Source organism: Natator depressus, chromosome 1 (assembly GCF_965152275.1).
Source record: "Natator depressus isolate rNatDep1 chromosome 1, rNatDep2.hap1, whole genome shotgun sequence".
In the NCBI taxonomy this organism is placed as follows: Eukaryota; Metazoa; Chordata; order Testudines; family Cheloniidae; genus Natator; species Natator depressus.
In genome coordinates this window covers 317,577,796-317,598,892 of record NC_134234.1, presented here as the reverse complement: position 1 = coordinate 317,598,892, position 21,097 = coordinate 317,577,796, and the positions used below count along the sequence as shown (strand labels likewise).

Here is a 21,097-nt window from a genome sequence, read left to right as displayed (position 1 = left end):
TAAATCCTGTCTCCATTCTACTAGAGACGAAGAATGAGGTATATTAATGCATCACAAAGAGTGTATGACATATGGTTTAAATTGCACAAGTGCCCAATTATGTATTCCTTGTGTATCCAAAGTCAAAAGAAGCTTTTGATGTACAAGGAATGTGGTATAAGAGGGCCTTAAGTAGTATAACGGTCTATATTCTGCACTGTACAAAAAAGATAATATACAGCACAATATCCAGCAAATAATGCATGATAAAATATAATGTATAAGAAAGGTACATAATGTTTACTAAATAACTACAATACATAAACTGTATATATATATAGATATAAAGTGTGTAAATTATATATAATGTATAAGAAAGGTATGTAATAAGGTATGTAAATAACTACAGTACATATATATCTATAATGTACATTTAAAATGTGTATATTTGAATGATTTTCCTCCCACCCTCTTTATGTCCTGGTCGTCTGAGAGCCTAATCCTCCAAATATTTATGCACGGGAGTAACTTCGCTAACAGGAATAGCACCATTGCTACCAATGGGACTACTCACCTGATCCATGTTTGCAGGATCAGAGCCTTAGACGGTGAGGCCCTGGGGGCAGGGAACCCCACCCTTGCACAGAGTGTGCGCTTAACGTTCAGGCTGGGAGCAGTCCCGCTGATTACAAGGGAGCTATTCACGCGCGCGAAGCGAAGCACAATTCTGGGGGGTGAGGGGTCCCCCCAGGACAGCCGCCCTGCGTGTTGGTAGAGCCCCCAGCACAACGGGGCCCGCACTTTGCTGGCGGCTTTCGGGCGCCACCACAATACAAACGGCTCGTGAGAGGGGCACCGCGGGGCCGCGGCCCAGAGCGGCTGGAGGGAAGCCCGTGCCTAGGCACCGAGCAGAGGCAGCCCAGCCCACCCGGCTAGACTCCCTCGCAGCCGCTCCCCAGGCGCAGGCTCCGCGCGGCAGCAGGTGCACCGGCGACGGGCCTCTCTCAACAGCCTGGAAGGACTAAAAGCTGCCTGGACCCCCCCCGCCAGCCCCCTCCCACGAGCCTCCGCCGGCCTCCACCCCCTAGTGCAAGGCGGGCGGGCCGCGGGGGTCCGCGGGTCACGGAGCCAGCCGCGCCCCCACAGCACCGCCCCTCGGAGCGCTGACGCGAGGGGGCGGGGCGCGGCTGCGCAGGGCGGGCTGGCGGCGGCGGCGGCGCGGGCCCGGCGGCCGGAGGACGGAGGCAGACGACGGGCAGCGCGCGTCTCCCTGCCAGCGGTTGGGTGTAGGGGCTGAGCGGCCCGCCCGGCCCAGCAGCAGCAGCGGGGTCTCTCCGCGCCGGGCGGCCCCTGGCGGGCGGAGCGGCCCCTGGGCTCGGCGGGGAGCCGGACAGAGCCGCGCCGTCCGCGTGAATGAGAGTGTGCCCCGAGTGCCGGGCAGGGTGAGTCCGCAGCGCCCCGGGGCGGGATGGCGGAGACCCTCTCTCCTCGCCGTGAGGGGACCGCCCCCTTTCCTCCAGATCCCAGGAGCTCCCCCTTCCTCTCCGGTGCTGCGAGTTCCCTGCTCCCTCCAGGGGACAAGGAGACACCCCCTCCCCGCCCCCCAGATCCAGCCCAAGGGGGCCGAGAGCTGCTGCCTTCCCATCCGTGGGGCCATTGTCTCTCTGCGGCCCTTTGTCTGGCATCTGGGGAGGGAGGAGCAGCTGCTCAGCCCCCGAGAGACCTTGTGGAAGGGGCTGACTCCTTTCTGTGTGACCCCCTCCCCCCGCCCTTGCCTTGGCCTGTGGGAGCAGCGCCCTGTGTAGATGCCAATGCCATTTGTGTAGTGCTTTCAGGATGTGAAGGGTTAAGTATATTGTGTGGGGTTGTTGTGTCCTCTTGGATGTGAGCAGGGGAGGGAACGGCTATGTTGTGCTTCACAATTTGCATGCAGTGGTGTATTGTGTGGATTCGTGTATGTTTCACTATTGGGGCTATGTATGGGAGGGGATTGTTCACTACTGGGGGTTATGTGTAGGGGGATTGTTGGTTCACTGCTGGGTGTGACATCAGCATCCTGAGTATTGGTGGGTGTTTTGTGTCTTACTGCATGGAAGCAGAATCCTTTTTTGTGAGGGTGATGAGGTGGTGTATCTGCTGGTGAAAGCAGCACTGTGTAAGTATGTATGCTGTTGCCTGTCTCACGTGAGAGCAGGAAGGTGTCTGGTCAGTTTATTTGCAGTGTGGTTAGAAATGGGAACCTTGGGGGTTGTTTTTGTGCCACTTACTTGCTCTGTGACCTCTGGCATCTATCCTCTCTGGGCTTATGTTTCTCACTGTGTAAAACAGAGATTCTCTCCATCTACTTTTTTGGCCTGGTTGTTGCTTTTTTATGCTTTCTTTTCATATTGCTTTGGAAGGTTGTCCCGCTCTTCCCGATGCAAGTTGTTATGAAAATTATTCCTGGCCCTTCTCATGTTGGAGAGTATTTGGCTTTAGATTCCTTTCAAAGAGTTAGGTAAATCAAGGTTTACAAAAAAAGAAAAATCTAATGAACTAGTTTATTTTTGTTTCCCTAAGTATTTCAGTAGCTATGAAGTAAGACTTAATAGTGCTGTGTCAGTACACTATGCAGGACACTAATAATCTCCATAAAGATCAGACACTGGAGGAGATGAAGATACTTCAGATGCTCCTTAAGCACATAGGGATACTCTTACATAACAACCTCTCCTGCAGGATACATTTGTTTTTTTTGTAGTGGGGATTGGGGTTGATGGTAAAGTGACCCTGGCAGACCTGCCCCTTTTCTGATCCTGAGACTTTTCTCTGATCTGCAAGTGGAAGCTGGTTCTTTAGCACTGTAATGCATTCTTTGGGGTGGCTGGTAGGGTCTCTCCTGAAGAAGAAGTGAAGGACAGGAGTGACCTGCACACTACTGCCCTGCATATATCACCCGTGTCTTGTATAAAGAGCCTAATCTGGTCATTTCATGCAAACTGACTAAATTTTCATTTGAAAATAAAGACCTAGTGGAGTAAGACCTACTGCAAGGCATTGTCTAGTTACTTCACTAGGTAGAGATTGAATGTCTATCTTCAGTTTGAATAAGCATGCTTAAATGCAATATCAGCAATGTATTATCTGAAATGCATTGATCTTAGCAGTAAGGTGTATTGAAAAATGACTGACAATGTGGAGCAGGAAGCAGAGGAAGAGTGAAGGAATGATAGCAGCAAATAATTGTGTCTAGGATTTCCTTCTTTCAAACAGACAGTGAAGGGAGGAGGATGGATTGAAGGATAGAGGCTCATCTGAGTTCCATTGATGGACAAACGTCTGGTGTTATACAGGCGAAGCTGTATGCCAGTAAATTTATTGAGGAAATGGTCTTCTGTAAGCCCACAAATATATCGGTAGATTCCTCTCTCCAGCATTTTTTGAGTCTATTTGTAGGTAAGGAGTAAGTGATTTCTCTAAAAATTTTTGTGAAGTGTTATCAAGAGTTAATTCAATTACTGAAGCTGTAAACTCTTCTATACTAATACATTTTAGATTGAGTAAACTTGAGTTTTAAGCATGTGTGCGCTGCGGGGTGGGGGGCGGCAGTGAGGGGGAAGGATGGGAAAGATTGATTGCATTAGACCTTAGCTTTCATGTCTGGCTAGGGGAGGGAGATGGGCATGTTTATTAAACTAAAGATTCTAGTTACAGTACTTTAGAATGTCAGATATTCTAGAGCTGCTGCAGACTTCTGCCTTAGAGCTTTTATCTATGGATGTTAAATACTTGTTTGACAAACTGGGAGGAGTGGTAGATATGCTGGAGGGTAGGGATAGTATACAGAGGGACCTAGACAAATTAGAGGATTGGGCCAAAAGAAATCTGATGAGGTTTGTCAAGCTTCCTTCCCCACTCTGAACTCTAGGGTACAGATGTGGGGACCTGCATGAAAAACCCCCTAAGCTTATTTTTACCAGCTTAGGTTAAAATTTCCCCAAGGTACAAACTATTTTTCTTTTTGTCCCTGGACTTTATTGCTGCCACCACCAAGCGTCTAACAAATATAACAGGGAAAGAGCCCACTTGGAAACGTCTTCCCCCCCCCCCCCCCAAGTTCCCCCAAGCCCTACACCCCCTTTCCTGGGGAAGGCTTGATGATGATCCTCACCAATTTGCATAGGTGAACACAGACCCAAACCCTTGGATCTTAAGAACAAGGAAAAAGAATCAGGTTCTTAAAAGAAGAATTTTAATTAAAGAAAAAGTAAAAGAATCACCTCTGTAAAATCAGGATGGTAAATCCCTTACAGGGTAATCAGATTCAAAACATAGAGAATCCCTCTAGGCTAAACCTTAAGTTACAAAAAGACACACAAACAGGAATATACATTCCATTCAGCACAACTTATTTTATCAGCCATTTAAACAAAACAGAATCTAATGCATATCTAACTAGATTGCTTATTAACCCTTTACAGGAGTTCTGACCTGTGTTCCTGCTCTGGTCCCAGCAAAAACCAACACACACAGAGACAACCCTTTCTCCCTCCCCCCCCAGCTTTGAAAGTATCTTGTCTTCTCATTGGTCATTTTGGTCAGGTGCCAGCGAGGTTGTGTTAGCTTCTTAACCCTTTACAGGTGAAAGGGTTTTTTCCTCTGGCGGGAAAGGGATTTAAAGGTGTTTACCCTTCCCTTTATATTTATGACAAGGTTTAACAAGGACAAGTGCAGAGTCCTGCAGTTAGGATGAAGAATCCCATGAACTGCTACAGACTAGGGACTGAGTGGCTAGGCAGCACAAAAGGACCAAGGGGTTACAATGGACGAGAAGCTGGATATGAGTCAACAGTGTGGCCTTGTTGCCAAGAAGGCTAATGGCATTTTGGGCTGTATAAGTAGGAGTATTGCCAGCAGATCGAGGGACGTGATCATTCCCCTCTATTCGGCATTGGTGAGGCCTCATCTTGAGTACTCTGTCCAGTTTTGGGCTGCGGGTAACTGGGATTGTTTAGTTGGCAGACGAGAAGAATGAGGGTGGAATTGATAGCTGCTTTCAACTACCTGAAAGGGGGTTCCAAAGAGGATGGATCTAGACTGTTCTCAGTGATACCAGGTGATAGAACACAGGGTAATGGTCTCAAGTTGCAGTGGGGGAGGTTTAGTTGGATATTAGGAAAAACTTTTTCACTAGGAGGGTGGTGAAGCACTGGAATGGGATACCTAGAGAGAGGGTGGAATATCCTTTCTTAGAAGTTTTTAAGGTCAGGCTTGACAAAGCCTTGGCTGGGATGATTTAGTTGGGCCCAGATTGGCCCTGCTTTGAGCAGGGGGTTGGACTAGATGACTTCCTGAGGTCCCTTCCAACCCTGATACTCTATGATTCTTCCCTTTTAAAATAGTAGAGATCTGTACAGCAAACCAGACTCTCTCTTGAGCACCTCCATGTGTATATGTCTGCAATTACTAAAAATGCAGGAAAGTGATATCCTTGTGAAAGTGCATTGGCTTCCAGCAACACATTTCTGTGGAAATCTTTTTTAAGCTTAAAGCAGTTTTAAACTTATGAGAATGAGTGTTTTAGAACTGTTATTAGTAACATGAGCAATTATGCAAACTAACTAAAAATCTGATTTACATTTGAGCACTTCCTTATGCTGCCTGTTATGGAGTAGGGAGGGAAGTGTGTGCAATACATTTAACGTGGATGGGGTAGATGAACTAGACTTTCTAAAAAGAAAAGGAGTACTTGTGGCACCTTAGAGACTAACCAATTTATTTGAGCATAAGCTTTCGTGAGCTACAGCTCACTGTAGCTCACGAAAGCTTATGTTCAAATAAATTGGTTAGTCTCTAAGGTGCCACAAGTACTCCTTTTTGCGAATACAGACTAACACGGCTGCTACTCTGAAACTAGACTTTCTAGTTCGCTTTCAGGTTCTCATGCCCTACTACAGGGGCACATTAGGCCCTGCTCCAGCAAGGAGCAACATGCTGTCAGACCCTATGCGCCTGGTTCCTTTCAGGATTCTGGCCATTGGTTGTAAACTTGGCAAGAATATCCTTAAATCCAAACACACTTGTTTAAGTGGAAAACAGCTTTTGTCTTTCATTCACCCTGGCTCCTGTAGGTACATCACAGTGATCAGACCCCATAGTGACTGATGGGGCTTTGGGGGATGGAGTGGAAGGGGTCTCCTGCAGCATTGTTCCTATCTGGCTTTGCAGATATATCCTGTAGAGCTCATTGCCTCAGGTAGCACAGCAACCAGTTCCTGTGGAGTCCCGCTCCCCCCCAGCCCCCGCAAGGCAAGGTTTTTGGATTGTTATGGGGGAATCAGATGAAGACAGCAGATTGCTATTGGAGTTGTGCTGTCAGGGTAGAGGTAATTGGAGGAGCAGCAGGAAGAGATGCCTGGAGGTCACTTGCTGTTAGACTGTAGGATTAGTAGGCCATGCCTTTTTCTTTCTTTCCCTGAGATCTCTTCTCAAACCTCTGCTAGGTGATGGTAGGAGGTCCTAGACCCTGAGTCCAGCTTCAGTTTTCCAGCTTCTCTGTCCTGCTCCACTTGCTTTTTATCACGGGAAAGGCTAAGCTAGCCCTTTGTTAGGTATAAAATGGTCTCTCTGTCATTTCAAGCAGAACATTGATATTTAACACAAGGTATTAGCTCAGCCATACTAAGGCAGAAACTAAAGTGTGCATAGAATAACTTGTAGCATGTTTTTCCATATACAAATCTCACAGGATGATCTTGAAGCAATGATTTCATAGCTCAGCATGTGATGAACACTGCAAACCTTTCATACATTCTTATCTTAGGCAGTTCCTGTATTATTTCAAGAATGTTTGCTGTGTTGTTGTTGTGGTATTGGTCCTAGGATGTGATCGAGATAAGGTGTGTGAGGTAATATCTTTTTTATTGGACCAACTCTTGTTGGTGAAAGAGACAAGCTTTTGAGCATACACAGAACTCTTCTCCAAGTAAGTTTGTGTTTACATATTTCTTTTTTTTAAATCTCCATATCCACTTTTTTTTTTAATTGAATGAATATAGTGCCCTTGAAAAGTCCTGGTGTACTTGACCTCTGGAGACTGAACTTCATGCACAGAATACATACATTTCTTTGAAGTGCCGTGCCTAGTGGCTTCAAACTTGGCTAGGAGGGGCCACTTCTAGAAGTGAGTTGTTCAGCTGGCTTCTCTTGCTGGGATGGCAAAACCTGTGATTCCACTTCTGGTGTGAACTATCAACCAGGAAATGGACTCACTCACACTTATTTCATGTAGGCTACCAAAAAGCCATCAGTTGGTAGTGACTTTACCGTATGTTAAGTATCCTTACACCTTCTTGTCAGCTGTCTAAATGGGCCATCTTGATTATCACTACAAAAGTTTTTTCTCCTGCTGATAATAGCTCATCTTAATTAATTAGCCTCTTACAGTTTGTATGGCAACTTCCACCTTCTCCATATGTGTATATATATCTTCTTACTATATGTTCGATTCTATGCATCTGATGAAGTGGGCTGTAGCCCATGAAAGCTTATGCTCTAATAAATTTTAGTCTCTAAGGTGCCACAAGTACTCCTTTTCTTTTTGCGGATACAGACTAACACAGCTGCTACTCTGAAACCTACCAAACTAACTGTATTACAGTTGGTGATTGAGCTAAAAGGATCCATCTTACATGATTTTCCAGTTATAATAATCTCTTATTGGAGTAACTTCTGTTGGTGAAAGAGAAATGCTTTTGAACTAAACAGAGCCCTTCAGATCTGGGAAAGGTATTCGGAGACCTTGTCTACACTATCCAGTTTTGTCAGCAAAAGGCAGCTTTTGTCGATAAAACAGTGGAGGTGTACATGCTAGAATGCTCTTCCCGCCGACAAAACTCTCCTGCTTTGCTGACAAAATAAAACCACCTTGATCAGAAGCACAGAGCTTTTTGGGGCAAAGTTAGATTGACAAAGTTAGGTTTGGGGGGAGGGATAGCTCAGTGGTTTGAGCATTGGCCTGCTAAACTCAGGGTTGTGAGTTCAATCCTTGAGGGGGCCATTTAGGGATCAGGGGCAAAAATTGGGGATTGGTCCTGCTTTGAGCAGGGGATTGGACTAGATGAGCTCCTGAGGTCTCTTCCAACCCTGATATTCTATGATTCTATGAAAGAATCAGTGTAAACACTACATTCATTACATCGCCGTAACTGGCCCTCAGGAGTATCCCACCATGACCGCTCTACTCACTGTTTTGAATCCACTGCCCTGCATCCAGCTACACAGTCATGCACCCCTGCCCTTTCAAAGCCCCAGCATCGAGAGCTTACATAGCTACCACCCAGCTGAGCATGCCGGCTACCGGGAGCAAACTTACTCTTGCCTGGACTACAGGGGAAGGAGTGGATTTCTTTGGTCTGCGGGTAGAGGAGGCTGAGAGAGAGTTTGGAAGGAATCACGGAATCAAAACATTAACAAGTAATTCTGCTCTCCCCGACACTAGGACTGCAGCGGCAGGCAGCAGGGTGGGCTGCTGCTGCTGCTGTGGGGGGCAGGAGGAGAGCCTGGAGAAGGAGGCGGGGCTGATATCAGGGTGTCCCCCGCCCCCCTGTTGGTGTACTGGTCTCTGCTGAGCTGGGGTGGGGAACGGGGGACACCAGCTGTCTGTGTATCTGCTTCTGCCTTGGGATTGGTTGCTTCTGGCAGATGTCTGAACTTGGAGGCAGCGTGCTGACACACACTTCCCTAACACACACACTTGTCTGTGTCTGTCTCTCACATACACATTCCCCCCCAGTCTTTCTCACTCCCTCAACACACTCTCTCTCTCACACACCGCCTGTCACACACTCTCCTCTCCACACACATACACACTTCTTTGCGCTTCTTGTGTTAGTGCGCAGCAATGTCACTTTGGTCAGATTACCAAGTGCTACTTTAAAAAGTGATTTAAAATGTCTTACTTTTTGGGCACACACAGCAGTAATTACAAGGTTCAGAGCATGATGCAAGCAAACAGTGCCAGGCTCAGCACACTACCTGCTCCCATGAAGCGTTGCAAACCCTTCCCACAGCACCTGCAGCCAACTGCACAGTGGGATAGCTACCTACCGTGCACTGCTCTGTGTCGATGGAAGAGCTGTTATTGTGGATGTGCTCCACTGACACAAGGAACATGGTGTGGGCATGCAACAGCAGTTTAATTACAGCGGTGGCTGTATGTTGGTGTAACTTGCGTTGACAAAATTGTGTAGTATAGGCAAGGCCAGAGTGTCACAGCTAAATGCAAGGTAGAACAGATTGTTTAGCATAAATAGCTAGCATATATAAGAGACCATTCAAGGTGAAGTGGCCAGTTAACACCAATGCACATGTAGGACAAAATAGGGGGATTTAGTGGGTTACAAATAGTTGTAAAAAACCATAAATCCAGTCTTTTTATTAAGACTCTGATTTTTATTATCTAACAAAGTTATGAATTTAACCTCCTGGGCTCATCTTTTGAAGGTTTTGTGTAGTTTTCCTTTGAGGACCGAGAGGTCAGATATGGATTGATCATTTTGTAAAAAGCGTTCGCCCACGGGTGATGTGTTTTTAGAGTGACAAGGTGGGTGAGATAATATCCTTTACCTCTCCCACCTTGTCTCTCTAACATCCTGGGACCAACACAGCTGTAACAACACTACATACAGCAATAGTGTTTTTGTCTTTTATTATTTTTCTGTGTGAGTTCATTTGAGAATGTAGTGATTGTCTGGTTTCACCCATATAGTTGTCATTGGGGCAGTAGTCATATGTCTTAACTACTTAAGCTAAAGAATCTGTTCCACCTTGCATTTAGCTGTGACACTCTGGAAGCTCAAAAGCTTGTTTCTTTCACCAATAGAAGTTGGTCCAATAAAAGATATTACCTCATCTGCCTTGTTTCTTTAGTATCCTGGGAACAACATGCTACAACACTGCAAACAGTTCCAATAACTAAATCTCTTTTTAAGTGAAACTACTCTGTTCAAGCAGATATAAATCATAGCTTCCAAGACTTTTCTCTGCTGCTGTTTTGTGTTTATGAATTTGGAACACCATTTAGGAATGTTGGATGACTTGCCTAGGCCACTCATGATTGGCTGAAATTTTCTTTAAAGCTAGTTAACTGGTCAGGATCCCCCATGTTTATCAAGCCTAACGATGCCAACAGTAACTGAACCTTCCTAAAGCAGTAGCTACAGCATAAGGACCTGATTCTGCTTGCCGGTCTCCCATATGGGCTTGGAGAATAAGGTCTAAAGGTAACAGTTAAAAGTTCAAATGGCTGTTCCAAAGCTTTCATGCCCGTATTCTGTGCCACTATCTTTTCTCCCTTCCTTTCTAAATGATTATTTCCCCCACTTCCAGTACCAGCCCATATTCTATAAACAGTCTCTAAGATTGCATTCTGACTAGAGCTCATTGGAAATCCTTCAGCAAAATGTTTTTCATCAAAAATACTGATTCATCAAAACCAAAACTTCTGGCAAGAAAGTGTTGGTTTTGATGAATTTCACATTTCAGATTTTTTTGAAAAGCTTCAGAATTGGAAAAATGTTCCATTTGGACATTTTTTGAAACAAAGTTCTGTGTCTTTGGTTCAAAATGACTATGCATTTTGAAATTTAAGGTATATATTAACCCCCCCGCCCAATCAAAACAGAACACTTTATCCTGAACTAATTATTTTATTTTTTTAAATTTTTGGTTGGTAGAAATTTTTGAGTTTCACTTTTATGTGGATTGGGGGAAAAAATTTCAAAATCTCAAATTTTCCTGGGATGGAAAAATGGCTTCTTGTTCAGCTCTAGTTCTGATTGTGTTGCTGGAAGTTACTTTCACTTTACTTCCCTAATTTTAACTGACAAGAGGTGTTGGACCCGTGACATTACCACTGAATTATAGAATCATAGAACTGGAAGGGACTTTGAGAGGTCATCTAGTCCATTCCCTTGCACTCAAGGCAGGGCTAAGTATTATCTATACCATCCCTGGCAGGTGTTTGTCCAACCTGCTCTTAAAAATCCCCAGTGATGAAGATTCCACAGTCTCCCTAGGCAATTTATTCCAGTGCTTAACCACTCTGACAGTTAGGAAGTTTTTCCTAATGTCCAACTGCCCTTGCTGCAATGTAAGCTCATTGCTTCTTGTCCTATCCTCAGAGGTTAAGAAGAACGATTTTTCTCCCTCCTCCTTGTTACAACTTTTTATGTACTTGAAAACTGTTACCATGTCCCCTCTCAGTCTTCTCTTCTCCAGACTAAACAAACCCAATTTTTTCAATCTTCCCTCATAGGTCATGTTTTCTAGACCTTTCATCATTTTTTGTTGCTCTTCTCTGCACTTTCTTCAATTTGTCCACATCTTTCCTGAAATGTGGTGCCCAGAACTGGACACACTACCCCAGTTGAGACCTAATAAGCGTGGAGTAGAGTGGAAGAATTACTTCTCCTGTCTTGCTTACAATACTCCTGCTAATACATCCCAGAATGTTTGCTTTTTTTGCAACAGCGTTACACTGTTGACTCATATTTAGCTTGTAATCCACTATGACCCCCAGATCCCTTTCTGCAGTAGTCCTTCCTAGGCAGTCATTTCCCATTTTGTATGTGTGCAACTGATTGTTCCTTCCTAAGTGGAGTACTTTGCATATATCCTTATTGAATTTCATCCTATTTACTTCAGACCATTTCTTCAGTTTGTCCAAATCATTTTGAATTTTAATCCTATCCTCCAAAGCACTTGCAACCCCTCCCAACTTGGTATCATCCGCAGACTTTATAAGTGTACTTTATAAGTGTACTTTCTGTGCCATTATCTAAATCATTGATGAAGATATTGAACAGAACTGGACCCATAACCGATACCTGCGGGACCCCACTTGTTATGCCCTTCCAGCATTATTGTGAACCGTTGATAACTACTGTCTGGGAACAATTTTCCAACCAGTTATGCACCCACCTCATAGTAGCTCCATTTAGATTATATTTCCCCAGTTTGTTTATGAGAAGGTCATGCGAGACAGTATCAAAAGCCTTACTAAAGTCAAGATATGCTGCTTCCCCCCCATCCACAAGGCTTTTTACCCTGTCAAAGAAAGCTATCCCATTGGTTTGACATGATTTGTTCTTGACAAATCTGTGCTGACTGTTACTTATCACCTTATTATCTTCTAGGTGTTTGCAAATTGATTGCTTAATTATTTGCTCCATTATGCTCCCAGCTACAGAAGTTAAGCTGACTGGTTTGTAATTTCCCGGGTTGTCTTTATTTCCATTTTTATAGATGGGCACTATATTTGCCCGTTTCCAGTCTTCTGGAATGTCTCCCGTCTTCCGTGACATTTCAAAGATAATTGCCAATGGCTCAGATATCTCCTCCTTCAGCTCCTTGAGTATTCTAGGATGCATTTCATTAGGTCCTGGTGATTTGAAGACATCTAACTTGTTTAAGTAATTTTTGACTTGTTCTTTCCCTTTTAGACTCTGATCCTACTTCATTTTCACTGGCATTCACTATGTTAGATGTCCAATCGTTACCAACCTTCTTGGTGAAAACCAAAACAAAGAAGTCATTAAGCACCTCTGCCATTTCCACATTTTCTGTTATTGTCTTTCTCCCATCATTTTCTAACTTTGTCCCTACATACTTGTTTCAGAGTAACAGCCGTGTTAGTCTGTATTCGCAAAAAGAAAAGGAGTAGTTGTGGCACCTTAGAGACAAACCAATTTATTTGAGCATAAGCTTTCGTGAGCTACAACTCACTTGTGTTATTTATTTATATTCATCCTTTGTAATTTGACAGAGTTTCCACTTTTTGTAGGACTCTTTTTTTTTTTTTTTGTTTTTTCACTTTGTTTCTACTGCCTGTTCCTCCCTTCTCACATTTATATCCAGACTTCTTCTCCTTGTCCAGACCTATTCCACCCCCAACAGTCTTCTATTCATTGAACTTTTTGAAACTTTGCACTTGTAGAGAGAGGTAAGGGATTGACTCAGTGTACTCAAATTTGCAGAGGGACAATAGGGTTGAGGTCTGTTATTTCTCACCTCTATATATTTATTTATTTAAAAACATTTTTGCTGTTAACAAGCATGTTATCTCTGGAGACACAAATCCACAGTTTGAGAACTGCAAAACTAAGCATTCTGATGGTATCTTTTAGACTGAGTATTGAGTACCATTACTCAGGTACTCAGTAGATAGAAATATTAACCTAAATAATCTATACAGAAGCCCCTGGAACCCCATAAGATTGGATCCCTAATCCATGAACTATTGTAATTCATTTACAAAACTTTTCTTAAACATTACGTGAATATATTGTCTCATACCGTAGAATTAGAATTTATAATCCCTATTCCACGATGAGATATTTTTGATGTATCTAATGTATCTTAATTAAAACTATCTTTAGATAGGTTTTTTCCTCAAAGCATTTTATCAAAAAAATCCGATTTTTAAATTCATCGATTATTATCCACCCTGGTGACTGGGCAACAAAATGGCACATGAAATTCAATGTTGATAAATGCAAAGTAATGCACATTGGAAAACATAATCCCAACTGTACATATAAAATGATGGGGTCTAAATTAGCTGTTACCACTCAAGAAAGAGATCTTGGATTAATTGTGGATAGTTCTCTGAAATCATCCACCCAGTGTGCAGCGGCAGTCAAAAAGCTAATAGAATGTTGGGAATCATTAAGAAAGAGATAGATAATAAGACAGAAAATATCATATTGCCTCTATATAAATCCATGGTCCACCCACATCTTGAATACTGCATGCAGATGTGGTCGCCCCATCTCAAAAAAACAATATATTGGACTTGGTAAAGGTCAGAAAAGGGGAACAAAAATCATTAGGGGTATGGCGCAGCTGCCATATGAGGAGAGATTAAGACTGGGACTTTTCAGCTTGGAAAAGAGACAACTAAGGGGGGATATGATAGAGGTCTATAAAATCATGACTGGTATGGAGAAAGTAATTAAGGAAGTGTTATTTGCTCCTTCTTATAACACAAGAAGAGGGGTCATCAAATGAAATTAATAGGCAGTAGATTTAAAACAAGTTGAAGTATTTCTTCACACACTGCACAGTCAACCTGTTGAACTCCTGGCCAGAGGATGTTGTGAAGGCCAAGACTGTAACAGGGTTAAAAAAAAAAAAAAGTAGATAAGTTCATGAAGGATAGGTCCATCAGTTGCTCTTAGCCAGGATGGGTAGGGATGTTGTAGCCTCTGTTTGCCAGAAGCTGGGAATGAACAACATGGGATGGATCACTTGAGGATTACCTGTTATGTTCGTTCTCTCTGGGGCACCTGGCATTGGCCACTGTTGGAAGACAGGATCCTGGGCTAGATGGACCTTTGGTCTGACCCAGTATGGCCGTTCTTATATAAGAACATAAGTTAGCAAAAAGTGTCAAGTTTAATTTAAATGTATGTTTAATAGTAAAGCAACTGTTTTAGTGGTTACCTATCAATGAGGAGGATCCTTTCTTTAGGAAAATATCTAAAGTATAAATGCAAAAGTAGTTTTAAAATCAATTATTTAAATCAAGGTTTCTGCTTGCTGATTTAAATCACTGATTTTAATCACGATTTAAATCAATCCACCGTGGCTGCAGTTCAGAGTGAGCATTTCTCATGCTCTAGAAATCATGAGTTAAGATGCTGTCTAAATCAAGATTTCACTAAGGGCACAGAAATCATGAAAACGTTCTCAAACTGTGATCTTTTAAATATTATTTTTGAAAAAGGAAAATGTCTGCAACAAAATTTTTAATAAAAAGTTACCTTAGGCTAGTCAGTTTCAAGGGTGGAAAGTAAAGCAGTACTTGTAAATTCATCCTACCCTTAAAATTGACTAAATTTGGTCATAAAATTCATTTAAAGAAAGATCTGTGAAATTCAGTATTTTGATATTTACACTGTCGTAATTTTTTTTAGTGTTCTGCAGAGCGCCGTAGTCATCAGTGAGGTGATATTAACTGTACAAGGTGAGGAGAGCGTGTTCTCTTCCCCCCCCCCCCCGAAAGCTTTTTCAAATGGGTACTGCGTCTCAAAACACCAAATAACAAAAACCAAAACCATTGTGTGTAAAATGTTGGTTAAATTCAGTGTAGGACTTTCTAAGCTGAACACAAATTTAAGTGGTATTTGTTAGATATAGCTGTAATGTAAGTCCACCTCTTGTCTGGTAACTTCACCCTTATTTTGTAGACGTGCTTAGTTTTTATTTTAACTCCATCTTTTGTTAAATTCTTTGCTACTGTTGGAACACAAGTGTACAGTTTTTGATGGCTTGGTGAGATATATGCTATGCTATGTCTGGCTTCACTGGATAAGCACAGTAATGGATGTAATTATGTTACTTGGTGAAGAAATGGTGAGTTGTGTTAGGAACAAGTGAACTGGAGTGCCCCTAGACTAAATAACCTATGATAACTATTTTCTTGGGCTACTGAATTCTGTAATGACATGGCTAAAGACGTTAATGAGGTCAACACTGGGCTTAAAAATGGAGATAAATAGAGTGAAGTTCAAGTTCCCTCCCTCCCCCTGCTTTTTATGTCTGTGGACTCTAGTGGAGCCTTCACAATATTATTTATACAGATGGATGAGCTAGTAATATTGGCATTGGTGTAAAGAGTGCTACATCCTTGTAGTGCAAATACAGCTTCACTATTGGTAGAACTACGCTCCCTTCTCTTTCCTCTCCCCACCAAGTCTCATGAAATACTTGTTGCCCTAACAGTTTTTTTTTTTATAGGGCTGTTGCTAAGGATTTTGGGGGGTGAGGGGTTGAATGGTGAAGCATCACCTTATCCTCACAATTATCCTCAATCTCTAGTACTCCTCCTCTGTTGTTCTACTCTCACATCTAGCTTTTTTTCGGTGTGGTCTCTTTCATGAATAACTCAAGAGTCTGCTTCCGTTCCTGGCTTTTCCTGGCCAACATCATGAAATTGTCACGATGGAAAGTTTCACTGCTACCCACAAGCAGCAGCAGCGAACCTGACAGTCATGTAAACTTCCCTCTGCCTCTGGGTAGCAATGCTATGATCCATAAAGGATGTGCTGGGGTTGCAGGCAGACTTGAGAACAGAGAGCAGCATATATATAACAGTTTATAACATTTGCTTCATGTTTAGGATGTTCTCTACTACTATAAGAGCTAGAAACTCAATTTAAAAAAATGAAGACTAAAATCTACAGACATTTATGGGTAATGCCCTGGAGAAGTTTTCCACTTTCCTCTGGCAGGTGGATTTTTCCAGTCATGTGAGAGAGTATAGCTACAGCATGTGAAAAAAGCATTTCAGTGTTGGATATAAGCAGGCTACTTGCTACCCGTGTCAAAAACGGGCAGCCTTTTCAGTATACTTGGGGTTGCCATCAAAATACTAAAAATCCAAAAACCAAACCTGATTTTATCCAAAGCTGCCAAAGTATTAACTTGTATTAAAAATTGCTGGGTGTTGCAAGGTGTACTTTAAAGATTTAGAGAAGTTCCTTGCCCTGAAGAGCTTAACTGGGGGAGATGGAGGGAGGGAAATACAAGAAAAACAACCACCACAGCAATTCAGATAAAGGAGATTGAGGTGAAATTATTAGTGAAAAGAAAAGAGGAAGAACTCCTGAAAGTTGGTTTTAAGGTGGCTTTTGGCAGAGGTCGTAGGGGCTTGAAAGTTCTTCTGTAGAGGTGGTAGTAAATAAGGTATGAAAGTGGCTTTTTTTTTTTAAAGTGAGTGAGCAGTGAAGTATGAAGATTTATGTATGTGAAAGAGCAGGAAAGTAGATCAGAAATGTATGTGAAGAAGGTTAGCTAAAGCCTTCAAGGGAAGGGCAAACTTACTTGACATTTACATCACTTCTGTTTGCTCTGCATCTTCATATGCTATGGTTATATGTGCATAATACATATATGCAAAAAATAGTTGCATAACATGAGAGGAAAGGCAATATTTATCTTAAAGAGAGCAAAGCCATGCACTCCATGCTACTCTTATGCATACAGTTAGTGACTAAGTGCTTGCTTATCTCATTTAGCACAGATTTCTGTTTTCAGCCTTATGACCTGTTTACCTTCCTAATTCTGACCTACTGACTGCTATTCCTACCTACATGCCTCCAGCTTTCATCCAGATCACACCACACGATCCATTGTCTACAGCCAAGCTCTACGATACCACCACATTTGCTCCAACCCCTCAGACAGAGACAAACACCTACAAGATCTCTATCAAGCATTCTTACAACTACAATACCCACCTGCAGAAGTGAAGAAACAGATTGACAGAGCCAGAAGAGTACCCAGAAGTCACCTACTACAGGACAGGCCCAACAAAGAAAGTAACAGAAAGCCACTAGCCATCACCATCAGCCCCCAACTAAAACCTCTCCAATGCGTCATCAAGAATCTACAACCTATCCTGAAGGACGACCCATCGCTCTCACAGATCTTAGGAGACAGGCCAGTCCTTGCTTACAGACAGCCCCCCAACCTGAAGCAAATACTGACCAGCAACCACACACCACACAACAGAACCACTAACCCACGAACCTATCCTTGCAACAAAGCCCATTGCCAAGTGTGTCCACATATCTATTCAGGGGACACCATCATAGAACCTAATCACATCAGCCACACTATCAGAGGCTTGTTCACCTGCACATCTACCAATGTGATGTGCCAGCAATGCCCCTCTGCCATGTACATTGGTCAAACTGGACAGTCTCTACGTAAAAGAATAAATGCACACAGATCAGATGTCAAGAATTATAACATTCAAAAACCAGTTGGAGAACACTTCAATCTCTTTGGTCACTCGATTACAGACCTAAATTTGCAATTCTTCAACAAAAAAACTTCAGAAACAGACTCCAGCGAGAGACTGCTGAATTGGAATTAATTTGCAAACTGGATACAATTAACTTAGGCTTGAATAAAGACTGGGAGTGGATGTGTCATTACACAAAGTAAAACTATTTCCCCATGTTTATTCCCTCCCTCCACCCCCCACTGTTCCTCAGACGTTCTTGTGAATTGCTGGAAATGGCCCACCTTGATTATCACTACAAAAGGTCTCCCCCAATCCCCCCCCACTCTCCTGCTGGTAATAGCTCACCTTAAGTGATCACTTTCATTACAGTGTGTATGGTAACAGCTATTGTTTCATGTTCTCTATGTATATAAATTTCCCCATTGTATTTTCCATTGAATGCATCCGATAAAATGAGCTGTAGCTCACGAAAGCTTATGCTCAAATAAATTGGTTAGTCTCTAAGGTGCCACAAGTACTCCTTTTCTTTTTGCGAATATAGACTAACATGGCTGCTACTCTGAAACCTTCCTAATTCTATCATCCAAGAAATGAGGCCTCCCTCCATGTGTTAATTACTCATTACAGGCCAGGCCTCAGCTAGAATAGTCATCCTGTGATTGACTAAGGGCTTGTCTACACTGGCAGTTTACAGCGCTGTGACGTTCTCGCTCAGGGTTATAAAAAAACTTGTCTTATCAGCCCTGTAATATAAGACTGTGTCAGAGACTTGCGTTAGAGCCTCATATTATTACTTACCATTTATACATTGCCTCTAAAAATCATTCTCCCTTTCATCTCATATCCCTTTCAGGTATGAGGTTATTTTTACTTATGTTTTGAATTTATTATTTAAAAAACAAAATAAAGGCAAAACCAAGTTTTGAAGGCTGAAAGTTGGCATTCGACTTTTCAATGAGGAATACACAAACCTGTGTATATAACAGTCTTCAGCTAAACCAAAGATAATTTGAAGCTTGAAGTATCTAGATTAGAACTTCTGTTTTTTATGTGGCAGAAACAAATGCTGGAGTCTGTTTTCCTTCCTACAAGATGATGTGGTGGGTGAAAGAGCTGCCTTCCTCTATCTCCAGCCTTTCTTTGTCTTCTGGAGGGAGGCCCTCTGCCGCATACCACTGTTGCTGCTACAGGGACAGTTGCGTGACTACAGGTTTGTATGTCCTACTGCTAACTCTAATGTTAGGGTGGCTTTGGATACTGATCTTCAAATCCCAGGTCTGATTGGTCTGGAGCCTATTTTTATTATATTGTCAAGCCATATACCAACTCTGGCTGAATGTATAGCTAGGACCATTACCATTGGGAGGGGTAAGCTTTAATGGAATTTGTCTGACTGCCTCCGTGCTTAACCTGACGCATACAACTGTATTTAAAAACTGTTTTTAGGCTTTATTCCAGTCCTCTTAACCATAATTTATAACTCTGCACTTCTATAGTACCGTTCATTCAAGGACTTCAAAGTACTTTTTATACATTAATTTGCAATGCCCAACCCTCTTGAGGGACATGTGGGATTGCTTCATGCAGCCACCTCTGGAGTGAGACAGCAGTGTTACTCAACAGTTTGGGTCAGGAAATATTGTATCTAACAAATTACAGATAGGCAGAATGAGTTGCTGCCTCTTAGGAAAATTACAGACTTCTATAGTTGTCAGGGCCTCTGTCTCTCATCCCAAGTGAGATTCAGGAGCAGTGTTCCTTAACACCGTGCTGGGGTGCTGATTTATTAGTGACTTGGAGATAAAAACGCCATTATCTAATCGCCAACATCACCTCCAAGATATCGGTGACTTAGCACAGCCCTACTTGGCTTCTGAGACCTGAAAGGATCACAGTGCAAAACTTTGATTACAGACATACTGTTTTATATAGATCTAGAAGGGACTTCCTGGGTCATGGAATCCAGCCACCTGCTATTTCAGGTAACACTATCATATAATCTTGTTCATAAATTTATCAACCTCCATCTTAAAATTAGGTTGGTAGTTTTTCCCACTACTCCTATTGGGGAAGCTGTTCCAGAACTTCACTCCTCTGATGGTTAGAAAACTTCTAATTTCCATCCAAAATTTATTCATAGCCCGTTTATACCCATTTGTTCTTCTGCCAGGATTGTTTCTTTATCTTAAATAGCTCTTCTCCTTCACTGATGTATTTATAGAGAGCAATCATATGCTTTCTTGGCTTGTTTAGCCTAGCAAAATGAAGGCTAAGCTCTTTTAGTCTCTTCTCCTAAGGTCGGCTCTGCATTCCCCGATAATTCTACTAGCTCTTCTCTGCATGTGTTCCAGTTTGAATTCATCTTTTTTTGAATATGGGTGACCAGAATTGCACGTAATATTCCAAATGAGGCATTAATACTTCCCTAGCTGTACTGGAAATATATCACATGATGCATCCTAGGGTCATATTTGCTTTTTTTATGGCCATATTACATTGGTGAGAAAAGAGAGCAACCTTTTTTTATGTTGCTTAAGGCCCTTTTTTACTTTATATATTGTATTTTTTATATACTGTAAATTATATTTTTTTTTATTTTTTATGATCAGAAATTAATGTTGTTTTGTATAAAAACATTTTACAATACTTTATATAGTTAAACTTACAGAGTTTTTGCTTTGTTTTTTAAAATGCAGTACATACGATGCTAATAGTGGCTGAAATATTTGCTTATGCAATAAATAGATGCAGTACTTTTGGTCTTAGCTTCTGTTGAAATGCTTGATCTGGGAACCTCAAATTTAAACCCTTTCAGTGCCATTGCTAAACTGCTGGATTGCGATCTTTGATAATAAAGCTACATGTACAATAAACTATACGTTCCTGCTCAAGATGAATGGATGTGATGATCCGAGTCACGGCACCACCAATGTTGGGATTCCCTCGGAGGCCTTTTCCACTCAGCTTATTCAGAACACCTCATGCAGATCTGGGAGAACACTTCCTTCAATTCTCTGGGATCCAAAAAACTCAGTTTGACTCCAGATTGCTTCACTTAGGTATCTTTATTTGGAGTACAACAAAGCTACGCTGAGTTGGTCAGACTCAAACGTAAGAGGTGGGTGGGTATAGGCATACCACACATTCAAAGTTTCACTGAATACCTCTTCCTTTATAAACATTTACACATTACGTTGCATTTACTGTATATTAGATCACACTTTTTTGGATTGGCTTGGTGACTTTTTAGGAACCAGTCCCTGTGCAGCATGCTCTGTCCATGCTCAACCTCATCTCTATATTGCTAACTGATCTTGTCCAAAG

General features: G+C 42.3%; 1 protein-coding gene across 3 annotated transcripts in view; it reads left to right on the top strand.

Moving 5' to 3' along the window:
* The first annotated feature begins 1,291 nt into the window (after positions 1-1,291).
* GRAMD4 (GRAM domain containing 4) overlaps positions 1,292-21,097 on the top strand; it is a 133,271-nt gene continuing 113,465 nt past the window's right edge. For all 3 annotated transcript variants that reach the window (XM_074942411.1, XM_074942410.1, XM_074942412.1), the window contains exon 1: positions 1,292-1,421. In XM_074942411.1, the coding sequence (XP_074798512.1) occupies positions 1,393-1,421 (29 nt within the window). In that variant the 5' untranslated portion in view covers positions 1,292-1,392. The remainder of the gene's footprint in view (positions 1,422-21,097) is intronic.